The 20,542-nt window shown below is 39.0% G+C and overlaps 1 protein-coding gene across 1 annotated transcript in view; it reads left to right on the top strand.

Moving 5' to 3' along the window:
• Window positions 1-20,542, top strand: part of LOC139721490 (uncharacterized) — a 175,755-nt gene that overhangs the window by 105,235 nt on the left and 49,978 nt on the right. Inside the window, exons 43-48 of the mRNA XM_071632804.1 lie at window positions 2,569-2,634; window positions 3,080-3,133; window positions 5,707-5,748; window positions 7,740-7,793; window positions 11,125-11,187; window positions 18,175-18,351. Of these exons, the coding sequence (XP_071488905.1) occupies window positions 2,569-2,634; window positions 3,080-3,133; window positions 5,707-5,748; window positions 7,740-7,793; window positions 11,125-11,187; window positions 18,175-18,351 (456 nt within the window). The remainder of the gene's footprint in view (window positions 1-2,568; window positions 2,635-3,079; window positions 3,134-5,706; window positions 5,749-7,739; window positions 7,794-11,124; window positions 11,188-18,174; window positions 18,352-20,542) is intronic.

Raw genomic sequence — 20,542 nt, 5'->3', positions numbered from 1 at the left:
TTCAAGCACTTCTCTGGTGTATGGACATGGTACATTACGGTACACTTTGATGGAGCGCTAGAACACACCCTGTGCTCACCTGAGCCTTTTCCCTGGAAAAATGGATCCATGCTGGTGTAAAAATTGCATCATAGCATTATCAGTTCAAGTGAGCTATTGCGATCACTTATCCTCCAGAGTATGATGTCCGTCGTCCATCGTTCGTAAACTTTTTACGCTTTCATCTTCTTCTTAAACTCCATGATGGGTTTTCACTCGGCAGGTATCAGGTATATCCCTAGGGGGATAGGATGTCAATTTGTTCAAATAGGCACTATGGCCCCGTGGGGGCCCCAAGGTAGCCCATTCCCCCCCCCCCCCCCCCCATATAGATAAATTAATGGTTCCTTAAAATCTTTTTCTCTTGAACTGGAAGTGATAGAGCTAAGTTAATACTGTGAGTTGATACATTTATGATTGTAGTCTCAAGTTCGTTCATGACAGATCCAGGGGGGTCCCCCTTGGAGCTGGGGGGAGGGGTCCAAGGCCTCCTCAGTTGTGTATTTTCATTCTCTTCTTGAAAACCCCATGACGGATTTTCACGAAACTCGGTAGGTATATTGTAGCATCCTTTAGGAGATAGAATAATTATATATTTGTACAAGTGGGCACCATTCCCCACCTGGGGGCCCCCTAAGCACAATGCCCGAGGTAGGAGACAGACAAAGCTTCCAAATTCAGGAATCTTTACAAGTTACTTCTCTCAAGTAAGTAATGAGCTAAGGTAGTGCTGTGTTAGATTAATGACTGTAATTTCAAGTTTGTTTGTGTTAGACTTGGGGGGGGGGGTGAGGCAGGGGGAGGGAGAATTGAGGCCAATCTTCACATTGTCATTTTCTTCTTGCATATGCATTGTCAGATTTTTACTAAATTTGGCAGGGGTTATCACCCAAGGTGATAGATAGAACATGTATCTGTGCAAATGGGCACCATTACCCATTAGGAGGCTATAATGGTGCAATACGTGAGGGGGGGGGGGGGTGGGGATGCAAATCCCCCAAGTACAAATCTTCTATCAAAGACCAGAAGAGGTAAGCTAAGTTAGTGCTCTGAGTAAGTAGATTGGTGACTGTAGTTTCTACTGTGTTTGTGGCAGATCTGGGGGTAGGCTAGTGTATATATGTTGGGGGGGGGGGGGGAGGGATTCAAGTGTAGGGGGGGGGGACTTCTTGAAAACACATGGTCAAATTTGTCCCCAAAGCTAGTGTGTTATCACAAGGGTGACAATTTATATCCTTAAAGGGATCGTATAGTTTTGGTTGAGACCCAATTTCAGGTTTTTAACATTTTTTGGTGAGATAATGAGAAACCTCTTATGAAATATGAAAGAGCATGTACAAATTGTAATTCCATGAGGAATTCAATGTTTATTTGATGAAAATTGGTTTTGAAATGGCTGAAATATTTAAAACATAGCGATTCTAATAATGTGTGGGACCCACACTTGATTACGATCACTTTGTTTTGCTTTGTTTTTGGATGTTTCAGTCATTCAAAACCCGATCTTCATCAAATAAACTTTGAATTCCTCTAAAATGGTATACTCTGTACTATTTCATAAGTGTTTTCTTGGTATCTTGCAAAAACTTAAAAGCCCAATTTTCATCTCCACCAATACTGTACTATCCCTCTAATGCAAGGTCACCAAAACCCCCTATCTTTTTATTGTATAAAACTGGAAATACTCTAGTAAATACAAGATGTATATTTTTAGTGTGTGCACTCTCAAGGTTATTTTGATACATCCAGGGGTTGGGCAGGGATCAAATGGGGGAGGCAGTTTTTTACTAAGTCTTTTTTTTTTTCTTTTTAGTCTCTTTTTTAATGCATAGTCAAATGTTCTAAATACAGTAAAATTATATAACATTACGTTACATAATATTACATTAAATTACATTACATTGCATGACATTATAATAAGTAATTAAACAAAATAGATTGGATGACATGGAATCAGTGAATCGAACTACAGTCCATTGAATATATATGTTGAATAGATATGTACTTGGCTGGTATTTTTACCAAAATATGCATATGGACGCCATGCCCCCATACATGAAGAACCCCTCAAAGCTGCCCACCCTCCCCCCCCCCCCCCCAGTTTGCGATTTTCTCAGGTAGTAGTTTGCAAGACTGATTGGAAGGTGAACTAGCGATACTCAGGTGAGCTTGAGACCCCCCCCCCCCCCCCCCCCAGTCTCTTGTACATACACAATTTGTACCAAATACTCTCATGTCATTTTTTGGTTACATGCATTGATACACATACATGGTTACTTCATTATTAGTTTTACCATTCAGCCATGATCCCTTCTTTTAGTCACAAATCTAGTTTTGTTCTCAAGTTGTTTTTTTTTTTGTGGCTTTCTTTTGTTTGATTTGAACAACAAACAAGTTTTTTGGTATGTAATACTCTACTTATAGTTATTACAAGTGCAATTTGAAAAGAGGATTATGTTAAGATTTGAAAATGACCCTAATAATGACAGATATTCTTTCAACTCGACTTTCTCCAAATGCAACCTTCAGAAGCCTCAAGTGATGTCACCTGAGATCTCCACAGATCCTGAACTAGACATCATTGATGTGGAATCAGTAAGATTTAGTCTTGTGTTACTATTTGTACATGTTCAGTTGACTTCTGATGGCATTGTAGCAAAAATTTTCAGATTGTAATGTCAAATCTTGTGCTGTAAACCTTTTTAAATAGAAAGCTGTTATCCTTACTCAGCAGGGAGTCATGCCTACTAAACTTTCTATGAGGAAGATCATCCTCACTCTTGCTTTGTTAGAAATGAGTATCTGCAATTCACATTCTATTTGCTTTGTGGAGAAGCAGCTGTGCTTGCACTAGTGTGAGTCATGTTGTTGTGTTAAAACAAAAGCAACATGCAATGTCATTTGTGTTGGTCACTGTGTGCTTTGCATTTGATGAAATGTATGTTTAAAGCAAAATACTACGTCTGATCTTGAGTATCTACTAGCTGACTTTCCGTAAAATGTCTGAGTACACTTTTAACTTGATCTCTTCTGTGAAAAGTCTAAACAACAGCCCAAACCAGCCCCAAGAAGGAGGGGAGACCAGGCAGGAAGAGTAAGTCATACCCCTCACCACACTTCAATATTAACAGTGCTTTCTGTTTTTGTTCACATCAGCAACTGAGTGCAGTTCTTGCCTTCTTGACTCCCTTTGATCTCCTACGTGTGTCAGTGTGTTTGTCCGGAAAGGAGGAAGTTGATATATATTTCAGTGATTCTGTGTAGTGCTGGGAAGATTCTTTACCACAGTTTAATTTTGTGTGTCTTATCAATTTATTCAAGGGAATTGCTCTAGCAAATAAGTTCTAAAGATATCCACCTTTTCATTCCTTCATTGCTGTTGAAGCACTGATTGAAGTGAATGTTGAATTAATGTGGTGATTATAGTGTGTGCCAGATTAATATAGTTATATCATCATTGGATGTTATGATTCCAAGACAGTATAAGCAGGTGCATGAGAACATGGTAGAATTACAGAAAGGATGCTGAGTAGTACAACCAGCAAGTCACAGATAAAACAACCAGTGTCACAATGTTTATTATGTTTAAATGATAGAGAAATGTCTGTAGCTACTGTCATGAACAAAATTTCCCAGGAATAGGAATGTGCCTGACGAAGCAAAGGAAACTGAAACAAACTGAAACTAGATCTGTGTATTATTTGTCATAGTCAAACAGGTTCAGTGATCTGCATGTGTTTTGTGACTTCTTCCATTTCTCATGTTTGTACGTTATAGTTGGTGTGATAATATTTGCAATGACTAATTACTTTGATTGTAAGACAGTGATAGTAATATGTGATTGGGGTCAATGAAAATCACTCGTATTTGCAATATGGCTGACAAATTTGCTCATCTCAACGTGTGTGAATCATGAGTGGCCCTTGTAACAGAGTATGAATCACATTCGTATTTTTAGTCTTTTTTTTTGGTGTTAAACATTGATTATACGTTCTCAAATTTCATGATAGTATTTGTGATGTGATATGCCATTTTGACAGCCATCAGTGTTCAAATGTTTATCATCTACATGATTGTGTAACATGCACATGGAGACACCTTGATAGCCTTTTATGAAACAATATTTTTTAACATGCATGTACTAAGAAAACTCTGAAGTGTGGGCTAAATTTGAAAGACACATGCAGTGTATCGTCTGTGAGCCTGGTGATGTGATACTTATTTCCTACTGTAGCAGGCACCCAGATGGGGTTTGGTATACTGTAAAAGTGGAAATTTTCGCGGTGTTGAAATTTTCGCACATTTCGCGCAACCAGACACTAGCGCGATAAAAGTGCGCGAATGTTTTTGCTTGCCATATGTACCTGTACTTGGTGTCTTTGATTCCACGGAAATAAAAACACGCGAAACTCCTCTTACCCAGCCAAGCGCGAAAAATTAGTCGCGCGAAAATAACCACTTTTACAGTAACTAGTTTGGTATTGACTGCTGCACCCATGTACTACAGAGACCTCACAAAAATTAGTTAGGCTATTTGAACTCAGGTCTACAAGCCTGTTGATTATAGGCTAACATAATCATGCATACTGCACTATCTTCACTTTACTTAGTGTTTGTTTTTCATTTTCCAAATTATTTGTTTTCCACATTTTAGTTTGTAAACATACGTATTTCTTTTGTTGTTGTTGTTGTCAGTATTGTTTTGAGGATACCTTAACCCTAATCAGGCTGGGCTTTTTTTACTACATTATGCTAAATCAGGAGGGGGGAGCAGAATCCGCCTGCCCCCCCCCCCCCCCCCCGAGATCTTGACCATCAGTGGGCCAATCATAACAAAATTTCGCCCGCCCGACTTTCATGTCATAATCTATAAGAGCATATATTATATATTTTTGAAATTATTAATTTCTAATCTTAATTAATTGTGCAAATTAAGCCTAAGATCTATATAGCCTAATTAAAACATTGAAAGTCTACTTTGGTTTGTATTATATCTGTTTTAACATATCAGCAATTGTACATCATAAAACTCCCAAAAGTCAATTCTTATTCATTTTATTGTTTGGGAAATTTCCTATGTATTTCTTTTTTTTTTTTTATTTATGTTCCTATGTATTTCTTTGTTTTTGTACTTTGATTTTTTTTTCTGTTTTTTTCATTGGGAATTGTTACTGACCACTTTTCTTCCATAATCAGCATAAAATCAATCAATCAAAGTTATAAGTAGTACATACTGTGCAAATAAGTTTTTATGATTTTCATGACAGAGCACTGTTTTTAATAGGAAATGTAAACAAAATCACAAAAAAAAAGAGTGTGGCTTCTTAATGGGACGCGCAAACATTGCAAATTTGGTCACAAAAGTTGTGCAAAACTTGAATTCAAGAGACAAGAAGCTTTGTGACAAGGCCTTCTCGAGATGCAGAATTAAAGCGTGAAATGTCGAAGGAGGGCGATGCCCCCCCCCCCCCCCCCCCCCCCCCCCGGCCCTTTTAGGGTACCCTGAGAGGTAATAGATCATCTGCATTTCACAGTGAGTTGCATTTATTCCACAATCACAAACATGCACTCAGATTACATCGTTCCTCTTTGTAGAGTATTGTACATTGCTTTTTGATTGGAGGGCTTCAGAGTTTTCACATTTCTTTTTTATCAACATTACTAAAGCTTCGAAGCATAAGTCCTGCTGATGGGACAGGCAGATACTCAGTAAGTTCTTTTTACCTTTCTTTTGTTTTACAGTGTTGCTTTTTTCTTTATACTTTAAAGTGAAAATGACATGAACTTGACTTGTCACAGTGCTCAATATGTCGTTTACAAATCTATGAAGTGCCACAATTTGCACAGAATATCACTTTGGATGGTCACATTTACGAATCTTACTGTGATTGCATATGTTCACTATCATTAATACATAGGTATTCAATAATGTTTGATATATCACAGTCCCAACACTTTGTGCTTCAAGCTTTGAATGAATGTAGAAATGTTGGTAGCATAGAACACATTATTAAAGTTTGAGGAGATTGAGATAATATCACCAAAACTCATGAATTTTTTACAGTTTTGGTTAAATTTGTGATTAAATGTATTTGTCTTCATCACTGGATTTGAAGGCTACAACAGTTCATGCTCTCATATTAGTACATCAATATAAAAAGATTGAAAGAGAATTACACACATTTTCAATTTCTATCTTGATTTGAGAGCACTTCACTTACTCCTTGAGAAGACAGCTTTTTACCACTAACATCTATGTCAGTTAACAATTCCAGGGTATGTGCTTTCTAAAAGATACAAAATTTACTGGGATTCTCTTTATGTTTACTTTATAGTGGTATCGTATGATGACATCACATGTTTCCTTCCTATCCAGCTGATAGCACATGCATTTAGCCAACACTTCAAAAATTCATAATTTTTAATTACTTATCCAAATTTCCTCAAGCTTCACTAATGTATTCTACTAATTTCTCAGAATGCACTAAATTCACATAAATGTTTGGGTAAATTCCATCTAAAATGCTCGTTATGATGAGTGAACTTGGTGAGCTCTCTGGTTTTCACACATTGTGAAAGATACATTTTGTATGTGATACTGTAGCACTTGCACCTTCAAAAGATTGATTGCCATATGCTGCCATGTTTTTAGCTTACGTGAACCATTGCAATCACTCATCATCCAGCGTCTGTCCTGTGTAGTGCGTTATGCCTTGTTCATCGTCAGTCATCAGTCATCTGTGAACTTTTACATTTTCATCTTCTTCTTGAAAATCCCATAACGGATTTTCACCAAATTTGTTCAAGGCATATCCAGGGGTGCCCCCCTTGGGCCCATGCAGGGACTATATTGCACATTTTCATCTTCTTTAAAACCCCAAAATAAATTTTCCTCAAACTTAACAGATGGCATCCCTAGGGGACAGGATCTCAATTTGTCTAGGTTGGCACTATGCTCCCCCCTTAGGGCCCCAGGGGGCCCACCTCCCCCCAAAACAAAAACAAAAAACAAAAACAAAACAAAACAAAACAAAACAAAAAGAATCTTTAAAGATCTTCTCTAGAAACAGAATTGATAGAGCTACAATGTATGTTAATGATATGAGTAAGTACAGTGATGACTGTAGTTTCAAGTTTGTTTGGCAGGTATTGTCACTCAGTGATAGAAGATATAATTGTATGAATAGGTACCATTCGGGGGGGGGGGGGGGGGGGGCAAAGTGAGGGGAACAGACAACGCCTCCTCCCCCCCCCCTTATAAATCTGCTATCCAGAACCGGAAGAAATAAAGTGACGTTAGTGCTATGAGTAAGTAGATTGTTGACTGTAGTTTCTACTTTGTTCATGGCAGATGCATGGTTGGGTGGGGGGGGGGGGGGGGGGGCAATACCAACACATTTTCTTCTTCTTCTTGAAACTTAAAGTCAAATTTGTCACAAGCCCTGTGCATTATCACAAGGATGACCATAATTACCCCAGATCCCCCATTTTAAAAATAAAGATGAACTTGCGATACTCGGGTGAGCTTAAGACCCCATGTCTCTTGTCTCAGATTTTCCTGATTGCATTTTGCTTCCTCAACTTTGATAGGAAAAAAAAAAACTAGTTTCCTTGTTTGATAGACCAGACTGTACATTTCACTTATTGTTGAGTTCTGCATTGTCATGACTTATTCTCAATCTTATTTTTCTTTAATCAAGGAGAGTCCACCTGGGGACAGTTTTGTAGATTTCTTGATGGATATCTCTAAAGAAGTAAGAAGATTTTGTTGATACTCTTGCCTCTCATGTCTATTGCCACCATAACATATCACTAAACAAAACAATGATATTGTCCTGTGAAGGTATCTTTGCTCATCAAAACATGACACAAAATATACACTGTAGATATGTAAATGTGATCATACTTTTTAGAAAAAGTAATGATTTATTCAGTACAAATGAGTACTGATTTGGAAAAAAAAAAATGTAGCAATAGTGTGAAAAGTGCATTTTAGTATTCAGTGGTTGGGAAGTAGTTTCATTCCACATCAACATGTCTTTAATAGACTTTTTCTGCATTCACTCTCCATGACAAATTTTATATGAAAGGTTTTGAACCAGTGACAATAATAGAAAGTTGTCTTCCACGTCTTTCATTTGTCCAAGATAACATGACTGTGTATGGCTTTGTTCACATTTGATCTGTGATAGTTTTATATGGAACCCATATCCTGCCTGTATTCCTCTATTACCTTGCAGCTTTTATGGGGAGGCATGAGGCTGCTGTGAGAGTTTTTTTTTTTTTTTTCAATTTTGATGGTTGTATAAAGCTACTATGATTTTATTCAATAAGAAATCTTACAAATTTTGGAAATTGTATGACTGTAGTTCAAAGATATATGTGACCCTGCATCACAAAACGAACACAAAGTCGCCAGACATGAAATTTTAGTTAAGAGCATATTCTGAAAGAGCAGACTTTAAGCTTTAAAATGATGTATAACTCACTCAAATGGACTCTCCTAACCTATCTGAACATTGGAAAGAAAGGACACACTCAGGAAAAGTGTGAACTGAGAAAAGAGGCTCTGAAGTACAGTGTCTATTCAAGTGCTAAATTTTTACCAAGCCGTGCTGGCTATTCGATGAATGGGACAAAAAAACAGGATGTAAACCACCAGAGTAGCAACAATGAAGGGATTATCAGATTAAAGTGAAATTGAGCATGCCTTATTAACACATTCTGTCCATAATTAATGCCGACTTTCAAAGCAGTAGCATCATCCTTTCAAAAGTTATTAGAGTTGAAAGTGAAGAGTTGGCACATTATAAGGTTTTTAGCTCACCTGAGCCAAAGGCTCAAGTGAGCTATTGCGATCGCCCTTCGTCCGGCGTCCGTCGTGCGTCGTGCGTCGTGCGTCGTCCGTCGTCCGTCGTCCGTCGTCCGTCGTCCGTCGTGCGTCGTCCGTCGTGCGTCGTGCGTAAACTTTTTACATTTTCATCTTCTTCTTGAAAACCCCAAGACCGATTTTCATCAAACTTGGCAGGTAGCATCCCTAGGGGGTTAGGAACTCAATTTGTTAAAATGGGCACCATGACCCACCCAGGGGGCCCCCAGGGGGGCCCAAACCCCCCAAAATTAAGGAATCTTTAAAAATCTTCTTCTCTAGAACCAGAAGTGATAGAGCTAAGTTAATACTATGAATTAGTTCATTGATGACTGTAGTTTCAAGTTTGTTCATGGCAGAATCAGGGATGCCCCCCTTGGGACCCAGGGGAGGGGGGTGGGGAGGGGTTCTAATGGGGCCTAAATTGTACATTTTCATCTTCTTCTTGAGAACCCCATGACCCATTTTCACCAAACTTGGCAGGTAGCATCCCTAGGGGGTTAGGAACTCAATTTGTTAAAATGGGCACCATGTCCCACCCAGGGGGGCCCCCAGGGGACCCCCAGGGGACCCCCAGGGGGCCCAAATCCCCCAAAATTAAGGAATCTTTAAAAATCTTCTTCTCTAGAACCAGAAGTGATGGAGCTAAGTTAATACTATGAGTTAGTACATTGATGACTGCAGTTTCAAGTTTGTTCATGGCAGAATCAGGGGTGCCCCCCTTGGGACCCAGGGGAGCAGGGGAGGGAGGTGAGGAGGGGTCCTAATGGGGCCTAAATTGTACATTTTTATCTTCTTTTTTAGAACCCCATGACCCATTTTCACCAAACTTGGCAGTTAGCATCCCTAAGGGGTTAGGATCTCAATTTGTTAAAATGGGCACCATGTCCCACCCAGGGGGCCCCCAGGGGGGCCCAAACCCCCCAAATGAAGGAATCGTTAAAAATTTTCTCTAGAATCAGAAGTTATACAGCTAAGATAATACTATGAGTGAGTACATTAATGACTGTAGTTTCGAGTTTGTTCATAGGAGATCCAGGGGTGCCCCTCTTGGGGGCAGGGGTGGGGGGGGGGGGTTGGTTAGGAAGGTCCAAATGGGGGCCTGAATCATACATTGTCATCTTCTTCCTGAAAACCTCATGATAGATTTTCGTCAAACTTGGCAGGTAGCATCCTAAGGGGGTCAGGATCTCAATTTATCAAAATGGGCACCATGCCCCACCCAGAGGGCCCCAGGGGGCCCCCAATTCCCCAAATTAAGGAATCTTTAAAAATTTGGGCCCTTATTGTACATTTTCATCTTCTACTTCAGAATGCCTGGTCAAATTTTAGTAGAGCTGTGAATAATTTAGATTAGTGACTGCGTGAAAGGTGAACTTGCGATACTCAGGTGAGCGCTAGACCCGCGGGTCTCTTGTTAAGAAATGAAAAGGGGACTCTAAAGACACATCTAATCACACTATTCTGCATGTACGAAAAAACTGTTCGAGATAAACTGCTAAAAAACACACTTATCTGCCCGTTTTATGATCCCATATGAATTTTAGCATAATGTAGAAGAAGACTTTCTCTTTCAGAAAATATGGAAAAGTCAAGATCTGTTAGGTTCACCCATTTCACCCATTTTCAGTCCTCACACAAAATCAGTGTGTGCGACTTTTTGTTCGTTTTGTGGTGCACAGTCACATATGGCATTGCTTATCGAGCCCCGCAGCAGATGCATGATCACTGCCACCACCCCTGTACAATCTTTGCACAGAATTCCACATTCTCCATACTCAGACCATGCTGCAACAGCACTGCAATTGCTATTTTATAGAGCCTGTACAAAAAAAAAAAGGCACAATGTGATCACGTATGCCTTCAGCTGGCTACAAACTGTACCTATGATGCCCCAAGACCGTACAGAAAATCATAGAGAAATTTATCTTGCAGCAACAGGACTATTAAAATGTGAATTATGAATTACACTGTACAGTCAGGAAGAGAAACTTCATGCTTTTTGTCAACCTATCTGAAAGTTACTGTTCACACTATGGAAACAGTTTAGTTTTGTGTTGCCACAATAATCTGATCTGTCCCATACACTGTGTTTCATGAACTGCTTCAAATTCAAGACCTGATAGACCAGATTTGTTTTTAATAGGAAAATTAATGTTTGTACGGTATGATAGAAAGAACATCACCTAACCACCGACATCATACCATTTCTTCAGTCTGAAATGTACAAAAAGGCCAACAGATTGCAGGGTCGGCTTCAGCGTCATGGCAACATGCAGGTATTGCATAGCATTTATATGAGATTTTTGATGTTCTTTTGTTGTGATAATAATCGTACACTACCCATATTTAACAGCACCATGGATCTAACATACTGTATGTATTACCAACTGTGTACCACTGTCCTTTGAGTGAGATTACTTCTGCTCATACAGTGAACAATGCTCTTGTTGGCACTAAAATTGTAAAATAAATAAATAGATCAAGTAGAGAATCACATCTTCCAAAACACTGATAATGGCAGAATTTGGTATGACAAAGTAAAGGTTAAGTTAGGTGTTCTAAGGCCTTGCTGTGAATTCTTGCTTGGGCTTGGCTCTGACTCACCCCACTTCCTCTACTTACTTTGATGGCAATTATTAGAAAGGATTTTGCTTCTACTCAGCAAAATACAGAAATATTGGTAGCACAGATTGTTGTATGGATCAAATGGGACATCGTTTTAAGGTCTCTGGTATCAATGTTTATGGTATTTTTATCAGTTGGCCCTGACTACAAAATTATTCTGCATCAAACAGTTGGCCTGTCTTTAGAGGAAACCATGTATTACACAATAGAGTGTCTGTTTGTATTGGAGAAATGCATTTTGTTATGCAATGTCTAGTGTGATCACATGATTTTTAATAATGCCAAGCTGCAGCCATAAGCATTGACTGACTGTATATTGTAGCTCTTGTAGCAAAGTGAATCCAGAGTATATAGCCATGCTGTCTCATCTCTAGTATCTCCACACAGTCAGAAGGCTTCTGTCCTCAGCAGTGTCAGTAAATTCTACCATCTTCATCTGAAAGAGCCGCATACATATAAGGGTTCAGTTTTTCTACATACAAATTGAAATTCAACCATGCATAAAAGCCTGCCATGTTTCCTTCATATCAAAGTGCATTTGGATTTGGATGAACTGTGCAGGAAAAGTTCATAATGACATAGGGAAGGAATGCATGAGATTAAATTTTGATAGTGATCCAGGTAATTTTAAGAATTTTTCAAGGCTTTTGTATCTCTTGGCGCATAAGTTCAATGAACTTGGGAGGTCTAGCTGTGCGTATTTAAGATTTGCCAATGCGCACTCTGCTAAAGGCACAAGGCACAGCAGGAAGCTAATGCGGTAAACACAAGGCTTCTTGCTTTATCATTAGTTTGGGAAATTAGGCGATTTTCAGCATGTGTGTATCGTATGGAAATGAGCTGCTTGGTGGGGGTCTGCTCTCTCCGAGTGCTTTTCTAGTTTTGTTTAAGATTGAAGTCATTTGTCCTGAAGAGGAAATCCACCCCAGAAATAAAAAACTTTAAAAGAAAGAGAAAAATATTCCCTACACAATGATAAAAAATTTCAAAAATCAGATAGGAAATAAGGGAGATACAAGCTAGCCTTGTATGACATTTTGACATATCACATTTTTTCGTAAAACACTTCTTGACCAGTCCTTATGAATATTCAAATGTCATGCTCTCACAATATTTTATTCATTTCATATACAGATATGACAAAAACGTCATATTTCAGCTGTATAGATATAAAACTTGCCTTAAAACCTCCCAAAATAAGAAAGAAAAAAATGTTGACTCTGATATATCTTAGTATGAACTCCTGTTTTTACTTGTATTTTTTTTTTAATGCTATTTTTTTTAATTTGTTCTAACATACATGAAAAATTGTGAGGGTATGACATCATCATCTCACTCAATTGAATATTCATAAGGACTGGTCCAGAAATGTTTTCCAAAAATTGTGAAATTTCAAATTGTCTGATCTTCCTATTTCTTATCCAATTTTTGTCATTTTTGGTATCGTTCTGTAGAGAATATTTTCTTTTTTTATTATTTATTTGTTTGTAAGGCTATTTTTGTGGAGCCCACCGGAGGTGAGGGGAGACTAAAGGGCTTTTTACACTTGTAAATTTTTGCTTAGCCCCGGACCAACGGTGGGGCTAAGGGGGGGCCTTAGCCCCACCGTTGGTACGGGACTATCCTTAGCCCACTTTCTGTTTACACTCGTTTTTGCCAAAGTGGGCTAGCCCCACCGATAGTACGGTACTATCTGGCCCTGCAAAATAGCAAGGGTTAGCACCGCAATTGCGGTGCTAGCACCGCCAAGCAAGTGAGTGTAAACAGAACGAAAAAATAATCCTGGGCTAAGCGACGGAGACGAAGTCCGACCCTCACTGACCAATCAGAAACGAGGTAATCAAGTGCTGCCGGTGCGTGCGTGTACGTGTACAGTACACAGCGTAATTATGAATATTCATGTGGTTTGGAAAGTCCGGGGCTAAGAAATACGAGTGTAAAAAGGTCAGTTTTCTCCTTAGCCCCGGACAAGAGATAGTACGGGACTAATTGGCGAGTGTAAAAAGCTGAAAAAATTGGTACGGGACTAACGATAGTCCTGGGTCAGAGAAAGTCCGGGGTTAAGAAACACAAGTGTAAAAAGCCCTTAAGGGATCACCTGCAGCGTATTTCCGTCCGTCATCCGTTTATCCGTCCATCGGTCATCCGTCATCCGTCTGTAACGCTACAAAAACTTGAATAACTCTCTACTGACGACTTCAATTTCAATCAAACTTGAAGGGGAGAGTTTTTATACAAAGTTACATATGTTACCAAGCATGAAGGTCATCTGAAGGTCAAAGGTCACAGGCAGGGGTCTATGAACTTTAGGGCCCAATGTTAAGTTTATACGGCACGTTTCGATTCTAGCTCATAACTATTGATGTATATGTCCATTTGTGACCAAACTTGGATGGTAGATGTCCCTTGGGGAGTTGACGCTCATCACAAGGTCAAAGGTCATGGACAGGGGTCAACAAACTTTTAGGGCCCAATGTTAAGTTTTTACGGCGCATTTGGATTATGGCTCATATCTTTTGATCCATATGTCCCATATTGTGACCAAACTTGGCTCGTAAATGTCCCTTGGGAAATTGAAGGTCACCACAAGGTCAAAGGTCATAGGTGGGTTCAACAAACTTCTGGGAGTTAGAAAAACATTAATTTCTTCTACGCGAATGGGAAAGACACATTTTGGCACTTGCCTTGTTCATCGTGTGCCGTTAGAACAGTGCGAGTCCGCACGTTATTCAAGGAAGGTGTGCCCAGCAGAACAACACTGGGGCATATGCGAGGCACATGTTCTACTTTTAATATGCACACCACATACGTTCATGTCATTCTGCTGTGCACACGACGAATAACCATTTATCAGTCATGTAAGTAATCTATATGCCAGTATATTTAACATCACAGACAAATTTGGTAAAACAAGCATGTCCATTTTCTATTTGGATGTGTGCCACTCAAGGCTAGTGGGGTAGGAAGACAAAGAGAGAGAGCAAGAGAAGACATTACTTTGATGCTGGACATTTGTTCATTCTCTCTTTATTGCCCTGTATTGATGAATCATATTTATTCATGTGTACTGTCTGTGCATCTATACAATGTAATTTGGAGGATTTGCATTATGATAGCATCCAATCAATCTCACACAAAAGTCACCAATGTTCTTCATTTACTGTGGTGCATGATACTGGAAGTCACTGTTTTTAATAGTGTGTACATATACAGTGCTCACCAGTTAATCGGGAACCACTTTAGTCCAGAAAAAAACTGCTAGTATCTTGATTTTAGTTTTGTTTTAAGCTACCAAATTATGACAGTAGGTAGAGAAAATATTACTTTCCCACAGAGACAATTTTTTTTTAAACTTGCGTCGGGCAACCCAAATGACATATTTTGGTCCATTTCAGAGAATTCTAATCGGTGACATTTTCTGGTGTTTTTTGCTGGGTGGTCACATATTTATTAATGTATATTAAGAGTTTTAATGCAAAAAAAACAACAACAAGAAGATGTATCCACTTTACCAACTTCAGATATTTGAGATTGAGGCTGCAAAAAATAATAATAATAATGATATAGGTGATGATTTTAATAGTATATCAAAATATTGTTATTCAACAAGAGTGCAGTGTTATTGAAATATTTTTTTTCCTGCCTGATGATGACCTAAAACACTTATGTTCAAGTGTCCTACAACATTTAATGAGATAAAACATGAATGTTTAGTGTTCATGTTCTCTTTGTATTGGGATTTTTATTTGTAGTTCATTGTCACATTGTACATTTCAAGTGCAGTGATGCTGTCTGTTATGTGCACCAGTTAAGATATGTTCTTTCAATAACTGAGAATTCTTAATCCTTTCAATGAAAACTAATCTGTATTATCATCATCATCTTCAGAAACATCTATAAACTCAAATGTTTCATTAATGATCCTATTGTAAAGCACATTTGAACATGTATGTTCATGGAAAACGTGGTATATAGATATATTGTTATTATTGATATTACAACAGAAAATCATGAAAAAAAAAAATTATTTTTATGAAGGTAATGGTATTCATACTGGTTTATGTTATAGCAAAAACTGCCTTTAATCAGTGTGGAGTTTTGTTATCTTGAACTATGATGTGCAATCATTTCCCTTTGACGTTCAGCTGTAAAATGTATCATGTGTTCCTGTACATGCCATACTTGTACTCTATAGAGTGTGATGTCTGTTTCTACTGATTGTATGTCTGTTTCTACTAATTGGATGTCATTCCCAACCTACCCTGAAGCTACTATAATCAGAAAATTTACATGAACCAAGAAATGAGAGAGTGATCCTTAAGCGGGGTTCCCACTATCGTGCGATCCATTGCGAACGCCACGATTGGACATTCGTAACTGATCGTGGAAAATTTGTTGAACTCGTCTGAAATTTCACGCTTGGATACAAGGTTATGCGAGTCAATGCGTGTTGGTACGCTTGGATGCGATATGGTCACGATTGGTCTATTTCAAGCGATACAATCTGTCACGATCTGGTCTGCCGTTCAAATACGATCCGACAGGATTGTCCTGATTGAGTTCACGATTGGTACCGATCTAACATGACCATTACGATCAGGATCCCCAATCTGGTACATGCAGCAACGTACTGATACGTTCCAATCCGAATACCGCGAACCAATACGGGCTGCTGAGATAAGATACAATATCTTTTACGATCGGGATTAGAAGCGACCCTCATTTAAGGCGCTATTGGACCCGAATAGGAATATTACAGTCCGGCTGACGATGGATTTCATTGTTTCCCTTAAATTATGCAGAGTGATTAGGCCTATCAATTTTATCCACAACCATTGATGATGGCAAGGCTTGACAGGTTGACGATGATGACAACGTAACCTTTGCAGTATTGCTAATGACGATTATGTTATCAGAGAGAAAGCAGCACCCAGGCCAGCCATAATCTCAGATATTCCCTCGTCTAATATTAAACGCAAAGAAATTAATAGATTATTAAATCGACATGCTCACCCTCCCCCATCACAAAAAAGAATGAAATAATGAACCCAAATACATAAGATCAGATGATTACCCCTCTTCCCCAGAAAAAAAAAAAAAAACACAGCAAGACAAAATGACCTTTCTCTCCAATACATGAAGAAAATGATTATATGATGAAATGGAAGCCAAGAAAGAGGATGGGATCATTTTGAATGTTATGTAACATAGTATTATGTGTTATATACACACTCGATATAAGAAAGTTGGCCAAATGGATAGTATTGCTGTTCGATTTCATATTGGCAAAGTGTATGTATCATATGCCTTTTTATTTCAAAATTTCGTTATCTCATGGGTTATTAAAAGTTTGGTTTATTCGGCTTGATTTAGCGTTTTACTTCACAATGTTTAACATAACTGATACACACACATAACAGAAAAGTGACTCCCTAATCAAAATGATGTCACTTTTCAACAAAAAAAGAGGTTTTACGCAAAATTATTTCGCAGAGGTATATTGCTACACTTATTGAATAACTAACTGTGAAAAATAATAAGAGTGATCTTCATTGTCATAATCGTACGGATGATCTCACATCCCTGACAATGGTCATTTTTTCATTTGCAGTAATAATGAGAGTTGAAAATAACCATTTTCCTCTAGGATTACATGCTCTACCAAACATACAAAAAAGACATTGAAAAGTGTCAAAATAGATGTAAAGGGGTCAAACGATGACTGATGAAACAACAACTCTTTATTACTATGTACAATACACAAACAGCAGGATACTGCACCCCAAAAAAAATACTCTGTAATGTACTTTTAAAAATTAACCATTTGCCTTTGATATGTACCCATTCAAGCACGATTCATCAAATTATTCTCATCTTTGTTCTGACGTTCGTCAATACGTGCAGACATACAATTGCCATTTTATTTTTGCTCATTTTTTGTTTTCGTTCCAAAAGTTATCCCATATCCTGTTTTGTGTGTCTGCATAATGGTAATAACAACTCATTAATGAAAACATCATTAACATAATGTATGAAAACATCTAAAAATCTGTAATACAACTTTCATTTTATGAAATCACTAAAAAAATGATTTTGATAATGTACCTTAAAAATTACGACAATTAAACCCCACACCGTCATACAATTTACCGGTTGGAAATAATAATCTAAAGATGCAGGCTACCACCTATCAGAATACAAAATAAATTAATTTATGAGTAAAATAAGGGCAAATGGGCAAAAATAATAATAATAATAAGCGGAAGTGAAGTGAAAAAGTCGATCCCGATCAACACGATTAAGCAGCACGATTAGAAGAGATTTGCTGCGTTTAGATACGATCCTAGACGATCTGATGCGATGATCACGATCAAAAACTAATCGTGTTAATCGTAGAAAATTTTTGAACCGTCCGAAATTTTCCTAAGATTAACGCGATTGCCACGATTGATCTTAAGATCTGATACAATCTGATAAGACCATCACGCTTGCTGCACGATTAAGACCACGATTTCAATCGTGGCACCAATCGTGATAGTGGGAACCCCGCTTTAATAAGTAATGTTTTGTTCATATTCCCTGTTTATGTGAAGGCTTTCCCTCATCATCACTTTGTGTGATATTTTGTTTTAACCCAGGATGATGACTACCCAACAACTTCAAGAGGGGAATCCCCACCCTTACCAGCTGTGTCTACCAAGGAGAGAGGAGGCCCAAAGGATGAGAGACATGTGATGGGGGCACTGTCAGCCATGAGGAAACAGCTGGCCTCTGAGCAGCAGAGGATCCAGAGCCAACTAGATAAACACCGTGATGTGAGTTTAGGGCCCCATTCTGAACAATTTAATTACAGAGTCCTGAACCAAACATCAAGAATCTTCTAAATTCCCTTTCACATCTTTCTGGGCAAACCTGCTTGTGACTTAAAATTTTTTCAACCCGTAAGTCCCTGCAGATGGCCACACATGACAGTACCTAGTTTAAAGACGTATCTCACCTGGAATTGCCCAGGGATGCGCATGCAAGTCCTCTTTACCCACAGCCAAGTTTAGGCCGTGTCGCACCTTTCCAGGCAAGCTACGCAGGCTTCATGCATGTAGGGATTTTCCAGCATGCAGGATAATTTCTGCTGGTGGATAAAGGATCTGGCCCAGTGTCATGTGCATCTTAACTGCTGGACACATGCCACTTATATATTATGTTCTACTTGGGTGTATTCCATGTGACCTCGCAGTGTCGGGGGCTTGGGGGAGCAATATGAGCTTACAACTCTGGGAAGGAATCCCTCTGAAGCACTACATGTGTTTAAATGGCAGAGGTCCTGTCAGAATGTCATTGTCTTGGCCGCAGCCAACCCTCAACTAACCAGCAGCAAGGCAGTAACTGACCCTCAACAGGCACTCTATTTGCTTGTGTAGCTCACTCCACACCCGCAGAACTGACCAGCTTTACAGTTGTTAGCAATATCAACACAATTCCTTGCCAGTAAAATGCTCATATTATGCTCGTTAGAATGCTCGCAGATGACATGCGTTTCCGGCGCAGATGGGCACAGGTCCACATACAGGCAACCTATGTACTCCAAGTGTGTTAACTGCCTCTGATTTGCAGCAGCTATATAGGCCTCCTACTGGTGTTCTGCATGGACCTCTGCTGGCACTGCCCCTGCGACTCAGGCGGAACAAGTTTTTGGCTGCTTGTAAATCGAACTTGCCTGCACACCTCCGTTCAACTACAGGCGAGATACGTGCTACATGTAGGTATATGTAATCTCGGGTGTGGGCCATCTGCAGGGACTTCTGGGTAGCAAAAATTGTTCCCTGCAAGTCACACACAAAGCTTGCTCAGAAAGGTGTGATGGGCCTTGAGCATGCTCAAAACTTGTTCTGGATGAGTCTCAGGGGATAGCCAGAAGTCCATGCAGAACACCAGTAGGAGGCAGTAGAGGCTGCATCTTCAATCAATTCAGTTCACATTAATTTTCATTCTTTTTCCAACGGAATATAACATAAAATAAATCAGGAATCATATCATAGGCATACATTGGACTGTGCAAAGTATTAATGATAGTTAACAAATAAAGATATGCATGCATACCAGCAAAATACAGAGTTACGTTGAGAAAAAAAAGAGAATTGAGAGGTCCACTTAAAAGCATGCTTGTATATTGTGAACCACTCCAAAGATTCTTATGAATACTTTAATGCTTATTCACAAGTACTTATAAGCACTAAAATAAATCAAGACAGGACGGAACAAAACAGGACTCAAGAACATGACATGACTTGACTGAGGGTATCTTGTAGGCAACTCCCACACAGGTAACACGCAGTTGTAACGTAGGTACTTCGCAGTGCTTGTATGTCGGCCATAACTAAAGACGGATATTCGAAGCTCTCTAGTGCCACCCACACATGTGACACGCAGGTCACACAGAATACACGCAAGTATAACATGGGCGTCACCAGGGGGGGTGCGTTGGGTGTGAACGCACCCCCCTTCAGATCCTTGTAAAAACAAAAACAAAACAAAACAAAACAAAAAAAAAACTTCAGTCTGCCAACGATCTCAACGCCGGACGCTAAATAATTTTTCTTTTCTGTTTTTTTTATTTTCTTATTTTACACCAGGGACAAAAAAAAAAAAAATCGTGGGCAAAAACAATTCTCACCCCTGGTTCTGGCAGCACTGCTTTTATACATATCTACTAGTATTCTATACAGTGTTTACTATTCATCGACCGTACTGTACATCCGTACGGTACGGAGCACGTACACGTTTGCATGTACGTGTGCTACTTACAAGTATGTAGGGTCTATGTACGTTACTTCTGACCAATCTATATTGCAAGCCCAAGTGCGAGCCTTAGCCTCATTAAAAAAAAAAATGGAGGGGCAAGTATATCATTTTGCTCAACCCTCCCCCCTCCATAATTCCAGAGACGAGATGATTTTCTTACTTTTTTTTGACAGAAAAAAAAATTGCCCCCATAAGAATATTGGAGGG

The sequence above is a fragment of the Diadema antillarum genome, unplaced genomic scaffold (assembly GCF_040938485.1).
Source record: "Diadema antillarum isolate AM-2024a unplaced genomic scaffold, OU_Dant_1.0 scf00000144, whole genome shotgun sequence".
NCBI classification, from domain to species: Eukaryota; Metazoa; Echinodermata; class Echinoidea; order Diadematoida; family Diadematidae; genus Diadema; species Diadema antillarum.
This window is presented reverse-complemented; position numbering and strand designations above follow the sequence as displayed.